The following is a 21,431-nucleotide window of genomic DNA, read 5'->3' as shown; positions in this document are numbered from 1 at the left end:
CGGTGGCTTCCTGGGAACACTTGTACAGATGAACCTAGCATCTGACTACAGGCTATCAATGCGACCAGACCTCTACCTATCTAAGTGGCCATCGGAAGCCTGAATGGATGGATGGATACAGCACAAAATCAGCCTGCAGCACCTCCTGGCCTGCAAAGCATGTGTCTGGCCACTCTCTCCTTTCATTTCCTGTAAGAGCCCTTTCACACTGGGGCGGTGCGGGCGCCGGCGGTAAAACAGCGCTTTACTGTTGTTTTAGCGGCTGTATTGGGCTGCTAGCGAGGCGGATTTACCCCTCTGCTAGCAGCCGAGAAAGGGTTAAAACCACCGCAAAGCACTGCTGCAGCAGGGCTATGCTGGCGGTATAGCCGCGCTGCCCCATTCATTACAATGGGCAGGAGCGGTGAAGGAGCGGTATACACACCGCTCCTTCACCGCTCCAAAGATGCTGCTAGCAGGACTTTTTTTAGCATCCTGCCAGCGCACCACACCAGTGTGAAAGCCCAGCCAATTTGTATAAGCCAGAGTACATTTTGTGAATAAAACAATGAGTGAAAATAGCACTCAACCTGCGCAATTGGTGATAAATAAACAAACTAAGTGAGAGTAGCTTGTTGTAAGCAGATGTAAATATGGAAAATAATTAATAAAAATTAATTAAACCGCGCTCTCTATAGAGTATGTGATTTAAAGTGCAAGTGCTCAAAAGCAATAAACAATCTCTATATTCAAAAATATATAAGCTCAGCATCAAATATACCAATGTGTAATATAAACTGTATGTGACGTCACAATAAAGTGATCAAGTGCATATACAATGTGATAAAAAGTTCATTAAATTTTCTGTGATCTATTCCTGTGATTCATTTCGGGTCCTGGTAAAACAAGGATCTTTCCACCACCATCACCACCTGCCACACATCCTACTCACCGAAATCCCATGACACCCATTACAGGTAGTTATATGCGCTTAAACGACAATCCAGATTGGAATTCCTTACAGCCTCAACACTGGTCCAAGTGGAAGATCAAACATTTTGTGAATATTGCTGTACCTTGAGCTTGGCAATAGCTGGCATTATTGAACATTGGAACATCTGCAAAACCACCACAAAACTAGTGTGTCTTTGTTTCATCCATAGATCTAGTAGTTAAAATTTTCTCCTTCACTGTCAGGCTTAAATTATGAGGAATCGAGGAATACAAAGCCTCAATATCCAATGTCATCCTTATTGTGCCCTCTGGTACAGTAATATTGTCTAGTAATGTTAGGAGGTGAGCTGTATCTCTAATATACGATGATTAAGATGTCACAAATAGTGAAAAAGATTTTATTGATATACTCACTTTCTTAGTCAATGCTGCAGATCCCCTTTCCTACACCTTGAACAGTAAGTCCTTGAATATTTCTTGTTTCTCCTTTCCCAATGTTGATTGTAAGAGCCAAGAAAGTACTGTAACACTGGCAATAATGCAGCTATTGGTAAATTTCACGTTAAAATGTAATTATTTCCAAATGCCTTAGCAAAATCAACAATTTCCCCCATGTCCCCTCTTGAAAGAATAAGGAATAATCCTGGACAGGTACACCGACAAGGTCACATCCCTGAACAGGTGCCTTTCCCATCCTAGAAAAAAAATTGCATACGGCAGATCACATTTTGTGCCCTTGAGCTTGGCAATAGCTGCCATTATTGAAAATAAATTTCTAATTGGCCAGGAGGAACCTCTGTAAATCCCCCACTAAATTAGTTTGTATTTCATTCATAGATCTAGTAGTTAAAACTTTCTCCATCACTGTGGGGCCTAAATTATGAGGAATTAAGGAATACCAAGCCTCAATATTCAATGTCATTAGTATTGTGCCCTCTGATACAGTACTATTGTCTAGTAATCTTAGGAGGTGAGCTGTATCTCTAACATATGATGGTTATGATGTCATAAATGGTTGTATAATGTTATTGATATACTCACTTTCTCAGTCAATCCGGTTGATCCCTCGGCTCTTATATGTCATGCAAGCTGTACTGCTTCTTTATCTCCCATTACTTCTTGACAGTTTTTTAACTCACTTCCCTTATATGTGATATCACTCCCATGTACAAATACAGAAACCACTGGTGCCACTTAATTATTACCTTCTTCCAACACCCCATTTGTCCTCTTTATTGCCCCCTCAGTGCCCTATTTGCCTTTTCTTTTTGATGCCCCTTCTTTGAAGAAATGTGTCCCCCTCCAATTTTTACTTTCAGGTGCACTGCTCTCTTATTGTGTGGAGTGTCCTTCCATATTATGTTGTTTGTGTTCATTGTAATTAGTAGCACCCTCCAACATATGCATTCCTGTCTCTTTCAAGTTTACCTTCTTTTCCCACCAATAATTCTCTGTCCAGTTCTTCAATGGTGTTACAGATCTCCTTGTCTTCTCTTTCATAAATTACAGTTTGCTTAAACAACATTAGTGATTCCGTAATATGGTAATGCATTCCTTATTTACCATATTTAGTTGTTGCTCATAAAACTCCACTAGCACAGTCGTCATATTTCATGAAAAATTCTAAAAATGATTCTCCCACTTAAGCTTAAACTCACTGGTGACCGCTCTGATTTGTGCAAAGATTTGAACAACAAGTCCTTAAGAAGATATATTTTCGCCTAAATTTTTCTTTAAAAAAATGACATTCTATTGTACCTGTGATTTCCTCTCATACAGATATTTCATTATGTACAACAATCTTAGGATCACTCTTCCTTCTGTTTAATGTTATCATCGCTCTATTCCTTCAGCAATATGTCTTCCCAAAAGCCCAAGCCCAACTTATACATATCGTAAACAAAATAATTGCAGACCAACCTAAAAGTAAAAAACCTCTGTTTCATTTGTCCTGCAAAAATGATTAAAATATAGACAGAGTAAGAGAGACTCATCATAGCATAGCAGATTTCAGAGTTCGTGATATCACTTCCTCCTCCTTCCTATGTCTTTCTTCACAAAGAGTTCACCATCTACTAATTCAGAATCTTTTAATATAAATCTATCTATTTATCCTAAATCTTTCTGATTTTTTTTCCAGGATTTCCTAAATTCTATCAGCATTGTTGTGGACAATTCAACAACAACCACTTGGAACAAGATTCAGAATAAAACCAGTGAAAGTTCGACTCTGTTAAATTCAGTAGAGTCATTTGCAACGAAGCTGGAGTTCAACGATACTACAATTAATATAACTAAGAAAAACGTCCAGTTAATTGGCAGTGTAGCAAGTAGATTGTCAAATAATTATAATGCCAGTTTTGATTTCAATGATGCGAACAATTTAACGGGCAACATTGTAATTAACAAAACAACGCTGGACAAAATTCCGAACAATACAAGGGTTGTGAGTGTTGCCTATGCTACTTTAAAAGATATCTTAGGTGACCCTCAAAACTCTACTTCCAAGTCGAATGTGAATGGTCTTGTCATGACAACAGTTTTGTCAAGTAACTACTCCGAATTCAAGATTGGGATGGATTTTAAAATCAGTAATTCCTCACTGACAAATGCCAGCTGTGTATGGTGGAACTTCACAAAGCAAGATTGGGATACCACCGGCTGCGAGCTAAGTAGCCTGACAACCAATGACACCGTGCACTGTATTTGCAATCACTTGACGTCCTTTTCTATTCTCATGTCAACAAGTGACCTTTCACCAGAGGCTGAGATAATATTATCTTGGATTACATACATTGGTGTGGGCATCTCCATATTCAGCCTGGTGGTCTGTATCATAATTGAAGCTATGATCTGGAAGTCGGTCACCAAGAACAAGACCTCCTACCTGCGCCATGTCTGTATCATGAACATTGCCATCACACTGTTAATGGCTGATATCTGGTTCATCATTGGTGCAGCTATGAATACGACAAATAAACTTAAAGCCTGTGTAGCGGCAACATTTTTTGCGCATCTCTTTTATCTTTGTGTCTTCTTCTGGATGTTAACAATGGGACTGATACTGTTCTACCGCCTAATGTGTGTCTTTCATGACCTGAGCAAGACAACCATGATGGGAATTTCATTTTTTCTGGGATATGGATGCCCTGTTATTATTGCAGTGATCACTGTGGCAGTCACTCAGTCTCAAAACACCTACCTGCTTCCCACAAAATGTTGGCTAAATATTATAGAAAGCAAAGCATTCCTTGCATTTGTATTACCAGCTTTAACCATTTTATTAGTGAATTTTATCACCTTGTTGGTGGTAATTATTAAGGTTCTCAGACCTTCAGTAGGGGATAAACCTAAAAAAGAGGAAAAGAGCACCTTAAACCATATCACAAAATGTATACTGATCCTAACACCGTTACTTGGCCTGACATGGGGCTTTGGCATCGGGACAATGGCATCCTCATCAATTGTAATCCATGGAATTTTTGCAGCATTGAATTCACTTCAGGTAAGTAATATGCTTTTAGAAAACTTTCTTGTAGATTTATGTGGTTGTCTCAGTTAGGGATGAGTGGAGCCATATCAGTGAAATTGAATAAATTAACCAGTTTTGTCTTTGCTGAAATTTCATTATAGTAAGTTTCTAATTTTACCTATGTAAAAAAAAAACACTTTCCAATAACTGTCCTCCACCTAAAGCCTATCTTAGCAACCAGTCAGCGGATGGTCATTCCTCTCCTTTAAGTAGGGTCATTTGACACCTATGAATGCACTAATGTACACATTTTTTCCAATGACACATTGCATTAAGGCAGTTCATCCATTTTAAATGGGCTCTTAATTGGCTTCAACACATGGAACATTGCACTTGGACCACTGTTGGGCAACACAACATAATTTATATCCTTGTAATGTGGTGCACTATAGCACAGATGCCTTTGTTTTTACTGCATATGTGCATTAGAGTGGGATTCAAAATAAATGGTAACACATAATTTCAGCTAATAAAGGGAATTTTTGGCACTAAGGTTCTTAAAGGAGCTTCCCCAACCCATTAAAGCCAAGTTAAAGTGGTATTCAAGGTTCACCTTTTTTTTTTTAAATAACAAACATGTTTTACTTACCTGCTCTGTGTAATGGTTTTGCACAGAGCAGCCTCTTCCTCTTCTCAGGCCCCCCCCCCAGCACTCCTGGCTCCTCCCCCTTGACCAGTGCCCCAATAGCAATCCGCTTGCTATGGGGGTACAGGTGTGTGCTTGCTCCTGAGCCCTGCTCTATATGTCCATAAGACAAATAGTGCCTCGGCTCCGCCCCCCTCTCTCCCTATTTGCTAACTGGCTGTGATTGACAGTAGTGGGGCAAATGGCTTCTGCTGCTGTCTTAGCCAATAGGAGAGGGAGTCCCGGGCTCTCATGAACATCACTGGATCAAGAGGGACCTCAGATGAGTATTAGGAGGGGCTGTGCGGGATGGAGCAGCACACAGAAGTTTTTTTTTAGTAGAGGTAAAGAAGGTAAAGAACCTTAAACCTTTACAACCACTTTAAACCTTTACATTTCAAAAGCGGGATGTGATCAGACAGGCTAGCCTAAAAGCAAACAATGTGATGAGATTGGGTCACAGACAAAAATCTAAATCTGGTGGGGTATCTAGTCTTTCTACTAATACATTTTAAAATAAAGCATTTTTTGCTGAAATGGCAAAACTTCAGCAAAAATGTTGCTAAATGAAAACTTTCTATATAGCTCATCCCTAGTCCTAAAGTGCATATGTCAAATAAAAAGTTGCTTTTTACATAGAATAGTGCTCTACAAAGGAGACACACAATGAGCACCCATCAATGTGGGTTGTACTTGGTGAGACCACAGGATAGTGTTGGAAAGGTAGCAAAGTCTTTGTGACTTTGCTAAGTTAGTTACAGGCCAAGTCATTATTTTGGATGGAGAGCTTGACACATGTTATGGTAAGATTATCATATCACTGCAATGTGTCAGATCTGTGTGAGGCAGCCAATCATAGTTATGGCCAATTGGCATGTGGGTTTAGGAGGTTGCTGACAAGCTCTCGCATTACCCTCAGGCAGAAAGGCCCAACATTCTAATCTAGAGGGGACCAAACATGCTGCTGCAGAAATCTGTACAACCACCTTACCTTTATGCCTGCTGGCCACTTTATTTTCTTTTAAAACGACAGGATCTCTTTAAGGCTTGAAATGCTGACAGGGAGTACAGCCTCATTCAGTTTTAAAGCCTTTTGACCAGACATTATACTGCACCAATCCATCCCATACTGCATTGGGTGCTATATGGTCCAAACTAAGCTGAGCAAACTTTTAGACTATCACAGTTGCACTGCTTGCTGCATAACATTAGCCGTTAACTAACTCATTTAACTTGCTGCCTAGATTTGCTTTTCAAAATCAATTAGCCAATTAAAGGAGACATTATTGGTAATTGTAAGAGCTTTATTTTTTTAGGTTGTGTTTTTAAACAGATTTTTTTGGCACTTCTTTTATATTTTATAGTATTTGTTCATTTTACGGATCAATACCCTGCCTTGAAAAAGTATTCACACCCCTTGAAATTTTCCACATTTTGCCATGTTACAACCAAAAACGTAAATTTTTTGGGGGGGATTTTTATGTGATAGACTAACACAAAGTGGCACATAATTGTGAAGTAGAAGGAAAATGATAAATGGTTTTCAACATTTTTTACAAACAAATATGTGTAAAGTGTATGTGTAATAGCTCAAGCTCTGTCAGATTGGATGGAGAGCACCTGTGATTGCATTTAGGTCTGGACTTTGACTGGGCCATTCTAACACATGGATATTTTTTGATCTAAACCATTCCATTGTAGCTCTGGATGTATGTTTAGGGTTGTTTTCCTGCTGGAATGTGAACCTCCGCCCCAATCTTAAGTCTTTTGCAGACTCTAACAGGTTTTCTTCTAAGATTGCCCTGTATTTGGCTCCCTCCATCTTCCCATCAACTCTGAACAGCTTCCCTGTCCCTGCTGAAGAAAAGCATCCCCACAACATGATGGTGTCACCAACATGTTTTACGGTGGAAATGGTGTGTTCAGAGTGATGTGCAGTGTTATGCCCCTTACACACGGTCGGAAATTGATCGGACATTCCGACAACAAAATCCATGGATTTTTTCCGACGGATGTTGGCTCAAACTTGTCTTGCATACACACGGTCACACAAAGTTGTCTGAAAATCCGATCGTTCTGAACGCGGTGACGTAAAACATGTATGTCGGGACTATAAACGGGCCAGTAGCCAAAAGCTTTCGTCTCTTAATTTATTCTGAGCATGCGTGGCACTTTGTCCGTCGGATTTGTCTACACACGATCAGAATTTAAAGGATCGGATTTTGTTGTCGGAAAATTTGATAGCCTGCTCTCAAACTTTGTGTGTCGGAAATTCCGATGGAAAAAAGTCCGCTGGAGCACACACATGGTCGGAATTTCCGACAACAAGCTCCGATCGCACATATTCCGTTGCAAACGGAACATCTAATGGCTTTTTTTCAACAATGGCTTTCTTCTTGCCACTTTTCCATAAAGGCCAGATTTGTGGAGTGCTCGACATAGTTGTCCTGTGGACAGATTCTCCCACCTGAGTTGTGGATCTCTGCAGCTCCTCCAGAGTTACCATGGGCCTCTTCTGTGATTAATGCTCTCCTTGCCCGGCCTGTCCGTTTAGGTGGACGGCAGTGTCTTGGTAGGTTTGCAGTTGTGCCATATTCTTTCTAATTTCAGATGATAGATTGAACAGCCCCTGAAATGTTCAAGGCTTGGGATATTTTATATAACCTAACCCTGCTTTAAACTTCTCCACAACTTTAACCCTGACCTGTCTGATGTGTTCCTTGGCCTTTACGATGCGGTTTGTTCACTAAGCTTCTCTTACAAACCTCTGAGGGCTTCACAGAACGGCTAAATTTATACTGAGCCTAAATTATATCCAGGGGGACTTTACTAATTAGGTGACTTCTGAAGGCAATTGGTTCCTAACTAACTGGATTTTAGTTAAGGGTATCAGAGTAAAGGGCGCTGAATGCAAATGCACACCACAATTTTCAGATATTTATTTGTAAAAAATTTGGAAAATCATTTATCATTTTCTTTCCACTTCACAATTATGTGTCACTTTGTGTTGGTCTATCACATAAAATCCCAATAAAATACATTGACGTTTTTGGTTGTAACATGATAAAATGTGAAACATTTCAAGGGGTATGAATACTTTTGCAAGGCACAGTAGTTATTGCTTAGGGGTCTATATATATATATATATATATATATATATATATATATATATATATATATATAAAAAATGTTGGACCAACATGACGAGCAATCACCCAGCCTTGACAAATACTGACAGTATTTTAATTAATAGAGTCATTTCCTATAAATGTTAGTTCTATCTAGTGGTCATAATGTGGTATTTTTTCTGAAAGACCTCAATTAGAAAAATATGCATTATGGCCACTAGATGGAGCTGAAAATCATAGGAAATCATTATGTTAGGCAAAACACGGACAGAATAAGCCAAAGTAAATGTTTGTCATATTTTTTATTTTTTATAAATATACCCCCTAGTGCAGGGATATGTCATGTTGTTCTGCAACAGCTGGAGGTCCACTAATTGCATATCCCTGCCCTAGTGTAACCATAACATTTGCTTTGATGAGAATGAGTACAGACATAGCATTTCCCTTTGTGATTGCCTTTCATTAACTATACAGATGTTCTGAGCAGAGGGGTAGCATGATTTAGTCAGTCCTCTGATCATTCCGCTGTCTGTATAATTTGAACTTCAGTAATTCAGTATATTTTGGTGTGGTGAGTCGCATCGACTGGACACACAGTAAAGAATCTTGTTTTGCAAACTGTGGCTCCTTTTTAAGTCCCCTGGATGTGTGCATTTGTGTGTGTGTGTATATATATATATATATTATTATTATTATTATTATACAGTATTTATATAGCGCCAACAGTTTACGTAGCGCTTTACAACTTGAGGGTAGACAGTACAAATACAATACACTTTGATACAGTAGGAATCAGAGGGCCCTGCTCCTTAGAGCTTACAATCTAAGAGGGAAGGTCAAGAGATACAAGGGGTAATAACTGTGGGTGATGTGCTGATTGATATATATATATGAAGAACAAGAACAAAATTGTAAAGCAGTGGTTAATATCTTTGTGTGTTTTATTTCAGGGCCTATTTATTTTGGTGTTTGGATGTTTGATGGATAAAAAGGTACGTTCTAAGAATACCATGTAGCTATTTTTTGAACAGAACAGCATAATCCTCAGGAAGAACTCATGTTTGATTTGCTCTTCTACATTCCAGGTACGGGATGCCTTGCTCAGCAGGTTCTCCATCTCCAGATGGACTTCACAGCTGACAAAGGTAGGGAGTCATGTTTGTTACAGTTTGGTACAGATTCATTTAGTATGGGCATCTGTCTACCTATGACTTTAACACTTCCAGAATCACAGCACATGTAACTGCTGCAGCAATTGCCAGGAACTCAAATGTTTGGCTTCTGCCCATTACTAGTGGACTAAAGCTGTCCAATGACACCATGATCCTGAATAGTAGTACAATACAATATAATCCACATATTCTATTTTTTAATATGTGGTAAAGATTCAATGGGCTGTGTTTATAGGAGTGCTGGGAAAAAGTGTAGTACTGAGCAACCAATCAGATTCTCCCTTTCATGTTTTCAACTGCAGAATGGGAGAGTGAAAGTGAGTATTTGATTGGTTTCTGTAAACAACCTGTTTCTAGTTCTAACAATATTATCTGTGACATCCAAAGAATGTGGAACTGTATCTATGCTAATCATGCTAATTTTATGTATTTTTTTTTTTTACAGACTTCCAATCTAAGTTCTACAGATCCCGTTACTGCAAAAAAGGGTATCAATTTGTTTGCTAAAAAGGGTAAGTAAACAAAAGTCAGAGAAAACTGGAGCACCAAGGCCCCCATCAATACTGTCTCCATTAGAGCATAGTGAAGTCTATAGTGGGCTTACCTTTGTTTTTATGATGATGTAAAGAAGATTGCTCTCTGGTTTGTTCTTGTGGCTTGCTGTCAACCCATTGTAATGGAATGGGTGGACGGCACACTTTCTAGGGTGGTATGATATTTTAAAACTTCTTTTGTTTTTTTAAATTGCCCTTGTGTGTCCCCGTGGTGGGCACACGCACTGTACTGTGAGTACCTTGTCCATTGGACGGTGCAGTTCACAAAAAGAAGGCATAGAGCCAATGAGACCTGTGGCTCTGTACCACAAGATTGCATGGACCAAAAACTGCATCACACAATATAAACTTTGGCTACAGCTAGCAGCCAACTTCCTGATCACAGCCGGAAGCAGCCGGAACCAGTGTAAATTAGTACCAGTGTCATTCAGCACAGTGTCATCCATCCGTTCACTGTCATACAGCCCTCTACAGTATATGTCAGCTCCATCTTGTCTGTGATCTGAATCTGGAGTTACAGGCCTTGCAGATGTCCTAACCACATTAGAAAACATTGGGCTAATCCAACTGGATCAGGGAACAACCTATGTATGTAGACAAATTACATAAAAAATACCGCGCTATACAATTTAGATAATGACAACAATTATAAATCTTATATCATCAGGTAGTGACAATATGTGAAAAAAACAGTGATATAATTTTGAAAACTAAAACCAACAAATAAGAGCAGCTGCTATAAGTGGGATACGCACAAGAACATTTGGTATAGTTGATAGCACCGCTAACAGCAGTGATATTAAACCCAATGCTAAAAAACTGTGATAATTCAACAAAACAAGTGCATAAGTAGTAAAAAAACGTCCATCTGTATGAAAAGATAATGTTGTGGATAATCTTCCAATACAATGATTAAATAAATCCTCCACTGCACCGCAGTGATGACACCACACAGAGTGCTTGCTTACCATAAGGCAAGCTTAAATAGCTTGGGACCTATTACCCGGCCAGGGCCTTTATCCAAAGGAAATCAGGGGGGTGATATTCCAAGCCCCACGAAAGGGGTCATCACCGACACAGATTCCGCCAAGCACAGGTCACATAGAGAGCCAGATGAGTGTTACTCAGATGTTCCCCAAAAAAGGAACGGATTCAACATAGCGTAATACTGATAACTCTCATTTATTTAGAAGATAGAAAAACACTTACAATGTCACGGAGATAAAACAGCAAGGCAGCCGGCCGGCTAGTGTAAACACCCGTCCTACAGACGGCACACGCGGAACGTCAGCACGTCAGCTCCTCCCGACCTGCGTTTTGTCACACGATGACGTCGTCTGGGGCACAGCACAGTGTCATCCATCCATTCACTGTCATACAGCCCTCTACAGTATATGTCAGCTCCATCTTGTCTGTGATCTGAATCTGGAGTTACAGGCCTTGCAGATGTCCTAACCACATTAGAAAACATTGGGCTAATCCAACTGGATCAGGGAACAACTTATGTATGTAGAATTTCCCTGACTATGGCCAATGCCCCCTGATAAAGCATTCCTAGGGCTCTTTCGCATTGTGCATCAGCAACTTCCATTCACAGGCAGTGAGGAGGCAAGATGTTGCCTCCCCACCTCCGGATTTAGCCCTACAATTTTCCATACTGTGATTGCATGCTGTTATGGTGCAGTTGTAGCATGGCCCCATAGAACTGCATTAGCCGCCGAAAGCAACATGCTGTTCAAGTTTTGCTGTGGCTTGCCTACAGCTGTGAGCGGCTATATGTTAGTGTTCATGTGGGGGGCCTTGGGGCAGCAGAACTGTGGCTCAACCATCTGGACTTACTGCCCCCAGGCAAGTTCACTGATAGGGAGGTAGAGCTGGTCCTCCTGTACAGGGCCTGGGCTCCATCAGCTCACGAGGGGGCCTAGGGGCAGAGAGGGTCTCTTTGAGAACTTTTTGGCAAAAGTAATCCCAGGAGCTCTGGCTCCTAGCATTTAAATAAAAATTCCCCAGGCCCCATCAGTTCAGCAGCAGGGGCCGGGGACAGGGAGAAGGTCATTTACTAATTTTTCGCAAGCCGAAGGAACAATTCTCTTTGCCACAGTTCCTGACAATTAAATTTAGGTTCCAGGCCTCTTCCTCTATATCAGTCCTCCAGGGGCAGGCTGGATTGCTTTCTTAGGAACCATTGACAGTGGTAAGCTGTCATACATAGAAGCGATATGAATTCTGCTTACATGTACTGGAGGATGTTTGACTCCCACAAAACAGGGGGTCAAATGAGCAATATTTCAGGTTTTTGTCTGGGCGTCCAAACAGCCAAAGTTTGGTCCAAGCCTAGATTCAGACCAAACTGTTGGCCCTTCCCTAGTTAAGGGGGGGGGGGTTGTCAGGCAGGCAGTATGGGACCCCATGATTTCTAATGGCGGCCCTGCAACCAGCCGTACGTGTAAACAAAGCCTTAGGGACATGTTGCATTAGCAACTTTGTAGCAGAGATTTGTAGGCTACAAACCTCTCTTCTTTTTTTCTCTGGTGATTTGTAGCTGGATATAAAGTTTGTGATGTCGCAGGCAATAAAGTTAAAAAAGCTACAGTACATTTACAACCCCACCCCAATCCTCGAACACTTCCTTGCCACCGCCAGAGGGTCTGGGACAAGCCATGCTGTTCCTGGACCTTCTGGGTTGTACAGGAGACAGTGAGGGTAAGGGAGTGATAGGCTCCTGCAGCTGTCCATCAGTTTGCTAGGAGGAGGAGGCAAGGATGTAGCTTGCAGTGTGCTTGAGCCCTCATTTTCACTAGTGTGAAAATACGCACTACATCTCGCAGTTTTGTTCACAAAATGTCCAAAACACATGCCACGCTTTTAGTGCCACTCTTTGTTAACGGTACTCTAATATCGGCAGGCAAGGGTGTGTTTAAGTGCGCACAGGAACAAGCAAACTAGTACGCAAAAAAGCACAGATGAAAAACACGAGAAGAGCAACGCTCAAAAAGGGGCATTAGCTTCTATGCTGTATTTGTCACATTTTCCAGGAAGAAGACTATAAATATTTAGTCAGCCTGAACTTCCTCAATCTGTGTGACATTATCCAACATGTTTGCATAATATCACATCTCTCTTCCTTCAATGAAGAATGGACCAACAGCCTGAGGTTCAGTAGCAATCTTGTGACTTTTCAATGTGAACACAGTAAATCCACCACCACACAAAGTGCACGCTTACCAGCTGCACAAGTTCAGACACTTGTGGCTAATACCCAGCCAGGGCCTTTTCCTCCAAAACCGGAAGATGTTTGGTCTGGTCATATGACGTAGTAAGTCATTTGGTCAGGAACGTAGTTGGAGGTACAGCTTATGGACCCATACACAGTACACGTGGCGATGAGGAGATGGCAGCTTTCTGTTGTGTTCAGCTTAGAGCTGTTCTAAAAAGTGCTCTGGTCAGGAAGGGGGCTGAAGTGGTTAAAAATGATTGCCAATGCTTTAAAATGTACACATTATTTTTCTTCACACTTTAGATCAATACTTAGTAGACTTACAGGGGTGTATTTATTAAAAATTTGTATAGCTGTTCATCGATCAAAGCTGCATGCAAATTAATTCTATGAGAGTGGGGCAACATCAAAAAGTTTTCAGACTATAGTCTATGCAGTTTGAATGTGTGAGTGTGGAAAATACCTCATTATGGCCACTAGATGGTGCCAACTATTCTAAGAAATACGTATGCTCCTCAGCTCCACCTAGTGACTACAATGTAGTATTTTTTGAACTCTGGAAAATATAGCCTGAGAACATTTGATTTCTAGAACAGAACAAATTTGCATACTGTATCAGTAGACAAACAGCTATATAATGTGTTACACCCCATATGGTATGTGAGTCCTGAACCTAGTATTTGTAATGTATTTGATGTCTATGTAAACCCTAATGTTTGTATCTTCTTCCCTAGGAGTATACAATATTTCTTCAGCTCATGTGAACTCCTCCAGCGAAATGGCTTCAAATTCCTACTCCTTGCTCTCCTGACAATAAAGGGACATACCAGCTGAACCCTATTGCCTATCTCTGGATATGCTCTAGTGTGTTTGTTGAGTCTGCTGTATGCACTTTATTCCATGCTGTCATTCATTTCTTTCTTCTAGTGCATTGTAATGCAGGCAAGCTGAACTGTTACCACTATAATCTGTTTGATATCACAGACTGGTTATTGTTTATTTTAGAGTATCACAGCTTATATACAATATCATCATGCAATATACTTGAAATAATCGTCTGTCTGTTTTCAGCTGAGGCTAAGTGAAATCTAAATTATATTAGATGTAAATTGTACAGTAACATATCATTTTCCTGAGAAAAGTTAGCTGTAAAGTTTAGTCCCTGCTTCCCATGGAAAAAGCTATTACACTAAACTGCATTCGACTACTATAGAGAATGTCATGCACGCAGGGATTTTGCCTAGTGCCAAAAGAAATTATATCATTATTTTTCACCACTGCATACCAGAAATATGCTATACAGTGTAATACACAGTGAACACTGCTAACTGATCTAACTAAAAGGGTTATTTATTAAAATAAAAAAATCACAGCAGTTTGTCCATTAAACCTGACTGTAAATTCATTCTGTACAAATGGGGAAAAATCGAATGTTCTGCGGCTATATACTCAGCAGTTCAACTGTATGAATGTGGAAAATGCTGCATGCATTATATCCACTAGATGGTGCTGAGGAGCATACTTAATTCCTGTGATAGTCAGTGCCACCTATATTCTATAATCACATATTGCAGATAATTTAGCCAGAGAACATTCGATTTTGCCCCAATTGCACAGAACGAAATTACATGCAGTTTCGCTGATCGAACAGCTGTGCAATTTATTTTATAAATATACTTCTAAGAGTATGTTCAATATTATACCGTATACCCTGCTAAAGGGTTGCTTAAAGCGTATGTCCAGCCAAAACTATTTTTGTATAAATTATTTTTTATTGATGTCTGTGATGCTGTTCCTTCATTTCTGGTCTGGTCAACATTTTTTATTGGGACAGTCAGGGTAAACCTCTCTAACAAGGCCCCAGACAGCAATAAAACAATAGGGGTTCTAATCACTCCCCGCTTCTTCCAAACCTATAAAAACACTTTAATAAAGAGTAATGTGCAATTTTCAATATTTTTTTAACAAGCAGTGATCGGTCATCTTTTCTTGATCTGACTGATGACTGGCGTCCCCAATAATTTTCCGTCTTTGTACTCTTTTATTCAACCTATTTATTAAAAAGTTGTATGTATGAGAACATTTGCATCACTTTAAACCCTTTATAAGCCTTCTTTATCTAAATACGTTTTATCAGTCTGCTGTTACTATGTGTAATATGCCCTTGCAGGATGCCTAAGAACAAAATTTTATAAAAATAGATATGGCAAGGAGTTGCTTAAAGTTCATGTGTATGGATGATGATGATGATGTTGTTGTGGAGCTTGATAAAGAATAACAAGAGGGTTAGTAATAAGTCATGGAGGGAATGCTGCTTTATATACCCTGTGGTGTTGCTCAATTTATCCGGTATGGCAGCTGGAACTGGTAGGTCAGACTCCGGATCATGCAGCACTGTGGTTGGTTGTACAGTGCTGATGTCATTGGGAGCTTGTCCTATCATACCAATTGTTGTTAGTTGACCGTGCGCTGTCGGTGATAGCTGGATCATAGTTCTGGAGTGCGTCCCAGAACAAGACACTGACACATATGTGATGCATATATGCAGCGGCTGGCCGTTAAGGCCCAGCCTCCTGCTGCTGCATATATGCATGTTTATGTTGTAAAGGTGTTAAAATACATTAGGTAGTATGGTCTTTGCTGAAGTGAGGATCAATGTTTCGACTTGTTGATCTGCTTCTTCAGCTGGGATCATATGACACATGCCCAAGTTTTTATGTGAGCAACACTGGGGTGATCCCAGACCAGCAGTTTCTCCCGGAAAGTGTTTTTTTTTACACTCTACTTATTCGTCACAGTAAAAAAAAAAGTAAAATAAAAATCAACTTGAAACAACTTTTGCATACTATACTGCCAGATCTTTAAGCAAGAAGCCATATTCTGAAATACATAAGTACTATGTGAGATACACCAACCTCATTCCACTGAATTTGTGTCAGCTAACTTTGATAAAAAGGTCATCTCCATCATCTGTTGTTGCATTGTTAGTGAATTCCCAAGCAGATGCTGTTGAAAAAAAATAAAATTGAGAACACAAAGAGGAAATAGCAACATATTTGGGCAATGTATGTTACTCTAGAACAGGGGTCTACAGACAATGGCCTGCCGGTCACATTTGGTCCACTACACGATTTTATCCAGCCTTCAGTATGTCCCCAGTGTGCACAGATTGAGAACTAAAGTGGTTGTAAAAACTTTTTTTATTTAATTAAAATAATAAACATATTATACTTATCTGCTCTGTGCAATGATATTGAACAGAATGGTCCCTTACCTCCTCTTTGGGAGTCCCCCCGCCAATGCTCTTCTCTCCTGCGTGTGCCCCCAAAGACACACACAGTGCGGCTCAGTCCCGTCCCCAGATCTCTGTTCAGAAATTGACTGACAACAGCTGGAATCTATGGCTCCTGTTTTTCCTGGGTCTCCTGTGAGACTAGGAAGAGGGGAGAGAGGAGATGCAGACGGGCATAGTAATGGATCGAGGACTCAGGTAGGTGCTTTGGGGGGCACAACAAGTGGTAAAACTTTATGTACCTTAATGAGAGTGCATTAAGATAAAAAAAGTTTTAACTTTAGAAACACTTTAAGGTTGGAAAGGGGCTGCCTATGGTCTATGCATCAACCACCTCCAACCCACACTCAGACTCCAGGGGGACTCTTATGGGGACCCTAATTTGCTATAATTAGGATCCTAATGTAAGGGGTGACTCTGATGTGATAGGGGACTCTAATGGGAACCCTGACCCTGGGGGGTGCTAATGGGGTTCCTGAGGTAAAGGGGATTCTGATGGGGACCCTAAAATAAAAGGGAATCTAATGGACCCTGATGTGACGGCAGACTATATCGGGGACCCTGATGTAAGGGGGGACTCTGATCTAATTGGACCCTGATGTACGAGTTACTCTGTTGTAAGGGGGAATTTTATGGGGGTTTTTAAAACACACAATGTAGTGATCTTACTGAAATGTTTGGAGACCCCTGCTCTAGAACATATGAGAGGTATGGCTTATTTGGATGTTGGTTGAGTGGAGAGGTAACATAAGACTGAACTCTGGAGTGTTTAGAATTTCTGTAGATCTACAATGCTCTTAGCAAATATTTTGAGTTATTTTAATATTTATCTACAAGTCATTTTTCATACTGTTTTCACATTTGTATGGCAAAAGTTTAACACGTTCATACATGATCAACTATTGTCTCATGCAGCCTTTCTCAAACAGGGTTCCTCCGATTTGATAAAACCTCCTATTTGATGGTGCCTGCACAGTTCTAGGATAAATGCCATTTGGTAGAGCCAGCAGCATGGCACCATTTTTAGCTGCCTGGGTGGCACTCTGACCACTTCCTTAAGGAGGGCATTCTTGCCACTGACTACCAGTATAAGGGGCATTTTTCCAAATGGCCATCAACAAATTGGTTTTATCAGGGATTCCCTGAGCCCTAAATTATTTTAAGGATTCCTGTGGAGTAAAAAAGGTAGAGAATGGCTGGCCTAAAGTTTATAGGTAGCCTAAAGAGAACCAGTCATGATCAAAATTATGCAAGAATCTGAACACCTTCATTCTGCACTATAAGTCTGCCCCTGATTTAACTAGTGAAAGGGTAAGAGGGGTGTTATTTCTGAGTTCTTAATTGATTCTGCTATACCAGCAACTCCCCCTAATGATTATTTATACATCTTCCTGACCTTGAGAATCTTTTATTGGTGTCTAGGACTGTGCAGACCTTTTGTTTCGGTGCGCCTAAAATTTATTAAGCGGATTTAAACTGAAAGTTCCGTTTGGCCTTAAGTTACGCTAAATAAAGTGGCAAATATATATATTTTTTAAAGGTAAGCCTGTACATTTGTGATCATTAAAGACTGATTATTTAGATTCTTGCATAACTTTAGCGATGGCGGTTCTCTTTGGTAGTATACAGTCCATTGTTTTAAATGACAGACCATGCCCATAGTCATGCACAAAGAGCAATAAAGTACTGTCACTGTAACTAAGTAAGAAGCAAGCAAAGATGGCTACTCCATCGCATATATACATTTACAGAATATACACAGAAAAACATTATTTTAAAACATTAGTATATATTGATAAAGGTATTTACATTATGCTAATCACACTCACATGCATACCTAAAAAATACAAAACAATTACAGTTCCATTTTACATTTTGCTAACCACATCCTATATTCAAATCTATTTGACATTTGGGACTTTCCCATTAAGAGCTTTCATAGTTTTATTTTGTATAACTATTTATTTCACTTTCTTCGTTGCTAAAATGTTGTATTTGAATTCATTGTGTGTTGGCTCCTGCTGTAATTTTGCTGAATGTGTTGCTTGTATGTACTTAAAGATCACGTTATTATTGTGGTTATATTAAACTAAAAAATGTATGTTCACTAAGGCAAGAGTTGTGTTTATTTTATGCTCAATTTGTGTGCTTTGTAGGCAAAAAAGCACGGGGGTAAAAACAGGAATCTAACAAGCATGATCTTTAGCAGCCAATCAAATTCAAGTTACACTACATGGCCAAAAAAAATTGTGGACATCTGACCATCACACCTATATGAGCCTGTTGGACATCCCATTTCAAAACGATTGCTCCCATAATTCTCCCAGCTATAGCAACCGTTACTCTTCTTAGAAGGGACTCCGAGATTTTTGAGTTTGCCTGTGAGAATTTGTGTCTATTTGACCAAAAGAGAATTTGTAATGCACTATTTGATGAGAAGACCTGGATAGCAATTTGCATTCCACTTCATCCCAAAGATGTTCAGTCAGGTTGAGGACAGGGTTCTGGTAAGACCACTTGAGTTCCTCTAAACCAAACTCATCAAACTCTGTTTTTTGCTCATATGAACTCAATAATATGGAAGGGTGTCCTCATACTTTTGGATATTTAGTGTACGCTGGGTAAGAAAGAATCAACTAGCATATCACTGGCTCCGCTGTTAATCTCAGTTGTTCATATATGGTTTTGCTGTTATATTTAAATTTGTACTGCAGCTTCTACAATGATACCATGGTATGACCACGCAGAATGGCAAGCAATTCTGAACGTTTGACTTCACATTTCTGAAAAACGTATCTGCTCCAGTAAAGCTGACTATACATCAGAAGAATTATGTTGGACGTTCTTACCAATTCTAAAAAATTGTTTGTCAGAGTATTTATTCCTGCCATCATTGTCAACCAGGCATTTGCCTGGAGGGCAGAGGCTGCATGTCCCAGGGCCAGGACAAAGGGTGGGCAGAGGGAGGGCCCCAGTAGCGTTCTTGGAGCCGGGCATCCAGCCATGCCCTGCTTCAATTGCCGGCATCCGCATCATCCCTTACCACCCGTCATGCTTGTCAAACAGAGTTGGGGAAGCTTCCCCTAGGCTCCTCCTTGACTCTGATGTGCCCTATGAGAGAAGATGAGGAGGAGCCTGGACCGAGGAACATCTCCGTCCCAGAATTAAACAATGATGTATACAGTCTGAGAGCTGTGTATGGAGGAAATGGCAGTGGACTTTGATCAATGCTAGAAGAGTAAAGGAGAGAGGTTATGGAGGGATGTGGAGGACAATGATCATCGAGAGGTACAGTAGGCGATGATAGAAAAGAATGATGGTGACCAGAAAGTAAAATGGCAGAAATGGCAGTGGATAGAAGGGAAGGAGAATGATTCAGAGCGGAACGTGGCAAGGATGAATTTAAAGGAGAATGTTCAGGGTGCAGAGCATGCATCTTTAGAGCAGAAGGATAAACTAGAGAAGAGTTACAGAGAGAATGAGAGTGCCTGTGGATAGAAGAGGGAGGGGATAAAGGGGTTTATGGTGGCATTTGTACAAGAAGGGAGGGGAGGGGTGAATAAAAAAAGGGCTGCTCAGTCTAAAATACACAGCCTATTTTTTGTCCCAGTCTGGGCCTGTTGTCAACTCATTTTGTTTAAAGTCCCTTGAAATTTCATCCAGGCCTTGCATGGAATCCCATTGATTTTGCACCTGGAACATGCTTATTACAACATATACGATTTTTACAGAATGAAAAACACATTTACAGTTAGAAATTCCTTCATTTGAGACAGGTTTTCTATCCTACTCCGTATTTTCTCGACAGTATGGTCAAAAATGATCATTTGACCCCACCAACCACTAGATAATCAAACAAAAGTTCTGAAAATTACAATTTCAAACTTTCTATTATTTAGTGACGGTGCTCCATTATTCTACTAAAGGCTTTTGAAGGGCCATTGTTGCTCTTGCTCTTGGTATGATCATGCTTTTCCGTACTGCCTTTGGATGTTCACCGTTGAGTGCTTGCAGTCCCCATTTGATTACATGCAAAATGAGAACATAAGTATGAGAGACCACAGTCAGTAATTCCTATTTTGTGAAAGTTGATGGATTCACTGCTACTTAACATCAGGGCAATAAAGGTGGCATTAGCTTTGTGTTGCTCAAGAGATGTGATGTCCAGCTGCTCCATCCTGTTCAAATATGACCTATTTGTATTGTATCAGGTTGATTTGCTAATGGCAAATAAGCTGTTCTATTTTCAAGTAAAATTTCCCTTAACTTAGTGAATGTGGTGAAAACTCTGATTGCAACGAATCACAATCACATGCAAGGACAATTAAAAAAGTATTTTTGCTTGCATGTGATTGAGTAATGGAAGTCAACAGAGTTTTGCCTCATTCATAAGGCACAAATTCCCTTTCAAAGTTAACAGTCTATTTGCCTTTAGTAAATTAACCCTTATGTGTTTATTATTTTCTTTACAGCGATTATATACAGTACCATATCCACATTTGAAATCTTTGACACTATCAAATGCACAATAAATAATTCTTGGACATTTTTGGCATTGCCCACCTCTAAACCACAAACATCCTAAAGTGAAAAGAGCTGTGTGTATGTTAATACAATAAACCTTCATACAACCTGAGACAGATCTGGAATCACTGTATATTTAAATTATTCCTTCCACGTATTCTACATAACTATACTCTGTTTCATGTGTATAAAGTCTGAATGCGAAAAAGCTTTGGATGTTCATTGATAAGATGCTGAATATGTATATGTCTTGTATAAACGTATTTTTTGTCGTTACCTACACATACAACTGCCATAATGCATGCTGTACTTGTGTCTATTATTACTATGATATGTCCAGTTTATTGTTGCCTACGGCATTTTTTTCTTACTAAATTGTTTTATAAATATGCAAATAAAATCACAGAACCATTTCAGTATTTTTTTTAATGCCTAAAATACACAGCTGAAGCTG

General features: G+C 39.9%; 1 protein-coding gene across 2 annotated transcripts in view; it reads left to right on the top strand.

Annotated features, from left to right (window-relative positions):
- The window catches only part of LOC141139298 (adhesion G protein-coupled receptor F5-like), a 291,803-nt gene extending 270,415 nt beyond the window's left edge, over positions 1 to 21,388 (top strand). For both annotated transcript variants that reach the window (XM_073625271.1, XM_073625270.1), the window contains exons 17-21: positions 3,074 to 4,438; positions 9,169 to 9,210; positions 9,304 to 9,363; positions 9,836 to 9,902; positions 13,896 to 21,388. In XM_073625271.1, the coding sequence (XP_073481372.1) occupies positions 3,074 to 4,438; positions 9,169 to 9,210; positions 9,304 to 9,363; positions 9,836 to 9,902; positions 13,896 to 13,972 (1,611 nt within the window). In that variant the 3' untranslated portion in view covers positions 13,973 to 21,388. The remainder of the gene's footprint in view (positions 1 to 3,073; positions 4,439 to 9,168; positions 9,211 to 9,303; positions 9,364 to 9,835; positions 9,903 to 13,895) is intronic.
- The last annotated feature ends 43 nt before the right edge of the window (positions 21,389 to 21,431 follow it).

The sequence above is a fragment of the Aquarana catesbeiana genome, linkage group LG04 (assembly GCF_042186555.1).
Source record: "Aquarana catesbeiana isolate 2022-GZ linkage group LG04, ASM4218655v1, whole genome shotgun sequence".
NCBI lineage: Eukaryota > Metazoa > Chordata > Amphibia > Anura > Ranidae > Aquarana > Aquarana catesbeiana.
Note: the sequence above shows the minus strand (reverse complement) of the source record. Positions and strands in the feature narration are given on the sequence as shown.